Below are 5,042 nucleotides of genomic sequence, written 5' to 3' on the forward strand. Positions count from 1 at the left end.
TGCTCGTTGTGCAACCATAGTATCTATATCTGTGGTTCTAACCTACGTAAAGTCGGGACTCAAGTCGGAGATAGTATTTATTTTCCCGACATTTCGCATACATTTTATCTTAAGTAAAGTGTATTTAAATGTATATGTATTTGATAATATTAGAAGAAATTGTACTTACCTACGTATACAGTTAGCTATAAAAACATATAAAGTTTCGATAACAAAATTAATTTATTATAAAAAGTAAAATAACCAATATAAAATTATATCTATACATTCCGAATCAAAAAGTACAAATTGTTTCCACCAGATCGCGTACCAGATTGGCCTGTCTTATCAATACACTATACCACATTGGTTATGGACATCGGTCAAATGCACAAGTGGACGCGCGTATAGTGATTTGGTTCAGAATCTTCATTTTTTTGAACTACCTAGTAAGTTGACACATTCCTACCACAAATCCGTGTCACGTTACACATACCTGTCATAACATACATGCGTCGTTAAGATTCTGCATACAACTTTATTAGGTACGACGAAACTGAAATCCAAAGATCGATTCAGCTGCGTCCGCAAAGCGAACTGATAACTGGACGACTTTGCTATCGTATTCAGAGATGGAGGACTCTCAAGAATCGACCCTAAAGAAAAATGACGTGTAAGTATCTGTTTAATATTTGTGCGCAAGTAATGCTAATTAACAATTGTATTATTTGTCACAGGACTGATAGTGAAAGTTCATCGAGTAATGTTGAGGGCTATAAAGACCTAGGTGCTTATAGTTTGGAAAACACTCAAGTCTCCAAACGCAGTCGTTACTTGTATCCTGATAGCAAGGTAGCAATTGAATATATATATATATTTAGTCAATCTGTAGTAATTATATTGTTGCCCAGGTGCATTTTATTCAGGATATTAAGTTTTAAAACTGTTTAAGGTATCATAATCATGATATACATTTTTTAAATATACTCTAGTATAATTGTAATCCAAGAAAAAAGTATACATATTATTTTTTATGAAGTGAGATAATGTTCAGGTTAATTTATCACGCTATGGTGGTGATTATTTATTTATCTTAAGACTGAAATTTGTGACTTAAAAGTTTTTTGTTTAATATTTTAAAAAGCTTAAAAATGATTGTAAATTAATTATTATTATAAAATGATGACTTAAAATGTTAATATGTATTTTTTTTATTTAGACATGGTCTATGGGTCCCTTGAATACTTATGTATATAAACATAAGCAAAAAAAGTGTCTATTGAATGGTAAGTCAAAGTTTTATTTAAAAATGTTGTTTTGTATATTCATCATTAAATTATGTAATATTTGTTTACAGACAATTGTGTTACATTTCCAGAAGAAATATTATTAAAGATATTTAAAATGATGGACAAACGTACGTTAGTAACATGTACACGTGTATGCCATCAATGGCGACGTATTGCATATGATGAATCTTTATGGCAGCAATTAAATATATATTCTCGTAGTATGAGTATTTTGACTTTAGATCATCTTCTTGCCCGTAATATCAAATACTTTTCTGCTTCTCACTCAAATGTAAGTCAATTACCAATTTTGTACTTTTACCATGACTACTAATGTAATTTCAACTGTATTTCAGTTTTATGTTTTTAAAAACCAGTATTTATGTAAAACACCATTTCCAAAGTTGCAGTATTTAGATTTGAGTTCAGTAATTATGGATTATAAGAGTAAGTTATAAATATTAATGAACAATTTATAAAATTCAATATTTATAAATATATTTGTTTATTTTTATTTAAAGCGCTACGTTCATTATTAAGGCAATGTTCTAATTTGATAAAACTGAGTTTGGAAAACTGTTCTGTAGATTCTTTTTGTTGCAAGTACATTGGACACAATACCAATTTAAAAGTACTTAACTTAGCATCAACAGTGGGACTTAACCGCAATGGCTTGAAACATTTAATGTCTCTACAAAAGTAAATATATTTCGTGTATATTTTGGGTAAAATAATTAGTGATCCAAAGTATTATTTTAAATTGTTACCTATATTTGAAGTTTTATACCGGTTTTTATATGATGTTTAGTTGTTTAAATAATTGTATGCTTATAATAACTGTAGTAGACCACTTGAAAACAGTTATAGTAGAGCCAGAGAATACACTTGATTTTTAAACTACTATTGTTGTAGGTTTTTGTCAATGATTATAAAGTAATGGATAAGATAGTAGTTATATTTTTACATAATAATTATTAGTTATAATGGTACCTAACCTAACCTTAGTAGTTGTATTAAACATCTATGTCTGTTAACTACTAATCTGATCACAGAGCCTCACTTGCATTTACTATAGAAATGTCCATCCATTCCTTTATTTTCTATGATATATGAAGTAGATGAAACTCAATATAATAAAAAAAATGAAATTTTCTATAGATCTTGTTGTTATTAGTATTGATAAAAACCATACAATTTATTATTGTACAATATCAGGCTAACACACCTTAAATACCAAACATAGTGATCGTAGTAGATATATTTGCAAATTGACATGAAAAGGCAATGTGCAATATATTTCTGCCTAAAAACAATTGTTTTGTAGTAATAGTTCTTAGTTGATATAGAAACTTCTAGTGTGTCTGCTTTTGGATTCAATTTATTGTATTCAGTCCACTTCAGTAGAGTTTTAATTATGGCTGTCTTAAGAATAATTTTATATTTTCTTAAAATATTACAAAACAAATCGGACCTTTTCCCTACCAATTGTTTTCCAGTTACTGAATTGGTCTTATGTAACTTTTGATTACTAATATTTCAGTTTGGAAGAATTGAATGTGGCTTGGGCTAAATTGGAAGATAACAGTTTACAATACCTGATGGCCAATATGATCCCAAATATAAAATGCCTTAATATTAGTGGATTTATGTACCAGATGGAAGATTTTGGTATGTTATTAGTGGAAAGTTTTAATGTTTCTATACTGATAAAAATAATAAATTTAATTGTGTTTTTGCAATGTAATATTGGTTTTCGAGCAGTTTTTGATTAATACTGATTTCAGATTTGTCAACGATGAGTAGCCGTTGTACAAAACTAATAGAATTAGATATTAGTGACAACCGTGATATTACTGCAAGCAGTTTGGACAAAATTTTAGAGAAAAACCATAAATTAGAAGTGTTAACCATGCACCGCTGTATCAATATTGTCGCTCCTAGCCTTTTGAAGTGAGAACTTTGAATTGTTTGAAATTATTGAAAAATATGTTACATCTCTATAATAGTACTAAAATAATTGAAATTATGTTTCAGTGCAATGAAGATGATTAGCAGGAAAAGTATTTCTCTTATGAGTTTGAGGGAGATTAATTGTATCCACATAAAACCCAATCAAATATTGGGGGATGAATTTAATATTCTACATAAAATCCTGATTCCAATTTTGGATTTGAAAATAAGTAATAACATGTTTTCTGGTATTAGCCGTTCAAAACTGGCTCACAATGAACATATAATTTGGGAAATCCCTGCTTTTATCGACTCTTAATATTTTACTCTATAGTTATGACTAATATTCCATTGCCAATATACTGTGATTAAAGTTATATACTATTAGAAAAGAGATAACTATTATTGAATAAGTCTGGTAAAAATGTTAGTCTTCTAATTTTTAATTTGAATATTTAAAACACAGAAAATATACATTTTGACTTGTAAGTTTTTTTTTTTTAAAATAGATTTTTATAAATGCTTTTAATTTATGATAATATAATTAAAAATAAAACAAATTTTATGTAGTATGTTATAATGATTACTGTACTTTTATACTACCCACAAAGCAATTAAATGTCTCATACATATTTTTACAATATTCACTAAAAACATGAAAATATTGATTAAATTTGTTTTTCAGTGTAATTTAGATGTTTCAAATATTGTCACAACGATCTGTGCCAGAGAATTCTATATTGATATATCAACTTTTTGCAATATTGTTTTAATAAGTTTTATCAATATTTTAAAAATATTTTCTTGCAATATTTGTTAAATGTTGCATAGGTAGCTTTTTTTACCAAAAAATTAATATATATATAATATAATATAAGTGCATGATTTATCATATTATACAGGCAGGACTTGATCATCAAATACAGAATACACCATTACAGCTATGAGCACTATAATAACAATTCTATGCATACTATAATTAGTATATATTGTATACTAAAAATACTATATAAAGAAATAAAAAAAGTAATAACAAGTTTCAATTTTCAAAAATATGAAAATAAAATGTAATTTTTAAAACAATAAACATACGTAGACATGTATAATGTATAATGTACAACTACACTATATTATATATATTTATGTGTTTTTATTACCATAAAATTATAACAAAAAAAATAAACTTATAAGATTATAAATTCTTTACTTAAGTTTAAATTTTTGTTATATTGACAGTTCAAACTTAAAAATTACCCTTTTTAAAACAATAAATATTTCATATATATAATTATTGTTGGAATATATTATATATAAATACAAATTAGACATATTATATATATATGATATATACATAATGATTAAAACGAAAATATAATTAATGAACTTATACAACTCTTTACAAGTTTTAGTAATGTATTTATATAAATACTTCAAACTTAAAAAATATTTTTAAAAACAATGAATATATGCTTAATATTTATAATTTACTATAATGTGTATTGTGTTATTGTGTACACACATTAGTCACATATAAATATATATGTGTGCATTTATTACTTAATTATTTCAATAAAATATAAAACTTATCAACTCTAACAACTCTTGACTAAGGTTTTAAAAAAAAATTGTTTATATATTCACTTAAACCTTGAAAAATATATATTTTTAAAACAATAAATATTCCATATGTAGAATATGTAATATATAAATATAAATACACATAAGACATACATATATATGTATTTATAATTGAATGATTAAAACAAAATTAAAAACTGATCAAAACTTAAACAACTTTTAAATAAAATTACTTATTAGTTATTA

General features: G+C 25.6%; 1 protein-coding gene across 2 annotated transcripts; it reads left to right on the plus strand.

Annotated features, from left to right (window-relative positions):
- The first annotated feature begins 379 nt into the window (after positions 1-379).
- LOC132936983 (S-phase kinase-associated protein 2-like) lies at positions 380-3,670 on the plus strand. 2 transcript variants are annotated; one of them, XM_061003809.1, is made up of 10 exons: positions 380-428; positions 525-652; positions 717-831; positions 1,199-1,265; positions 1,337-1,560; positions 1,625-1,715; positions 1,790-1,967; positions 2,809-2,936; positions 3,053-3,218; positions 3,303-3,670. In XM_061003809.1, the coding sequence occupies exons 2-10, from the start codon at positions 612-614 to the stop codon at positions 3,535-3,537; spliced, it is 1,245 nt and encodes a 414-aa protein (XP_060859792.1). In that variant the 5' UTR covers positions 380-428; positions 525-611; the 3' UTR covers positions 3,538-3,670. The 2 variants fall into 2 exon arrangements, with proteins under 2 accessions (XP_060859792.1, XP_060859790.1); XM_061003807.1 differs by having other exon boundaries at positions 386-652.
- Positions 3,671-5,042: the final 1,372 nt, after the last annotated feature.

Source organism: Metopolophium dirhodum, chromosome 1, assembly GCF_019925205.1.
Source record: "Metopolophium dirhodum isolate CAU chromosome 1, ASM1992520v1, whole genome shotgun sequence".
NCBI classification, from domain to species: domain Eukaryota; kingdom Metazoa; phylum Arthropoda; class Insecta; order Hemiptera; family Aphididae; genus Metopolophium; species Metopolophium dirhodum.

Coding starts and splice junctions, on each gene's coding strand:
- LOC132936983 (XM_061003809.1), top strand. CDS start 612: ATGGAGGACTCTCAAGAATCGACCCTAAAGAAAAATGACGT. Junction 1,561..1,624: donor TTTCTGCTTCTCACTCAAAT/GTAAGTCAATTA, acceptor ACTGTATTTCAG/TTTTATGTTTTTAAAAACCA. Junction 3,219..3,302: donor GTCGCTCCTAGCCTTTTGAA/GTGAGAACTTTG, acceptor ATTATGTTTCAG/TGCAATGAAGATGATTAGCA.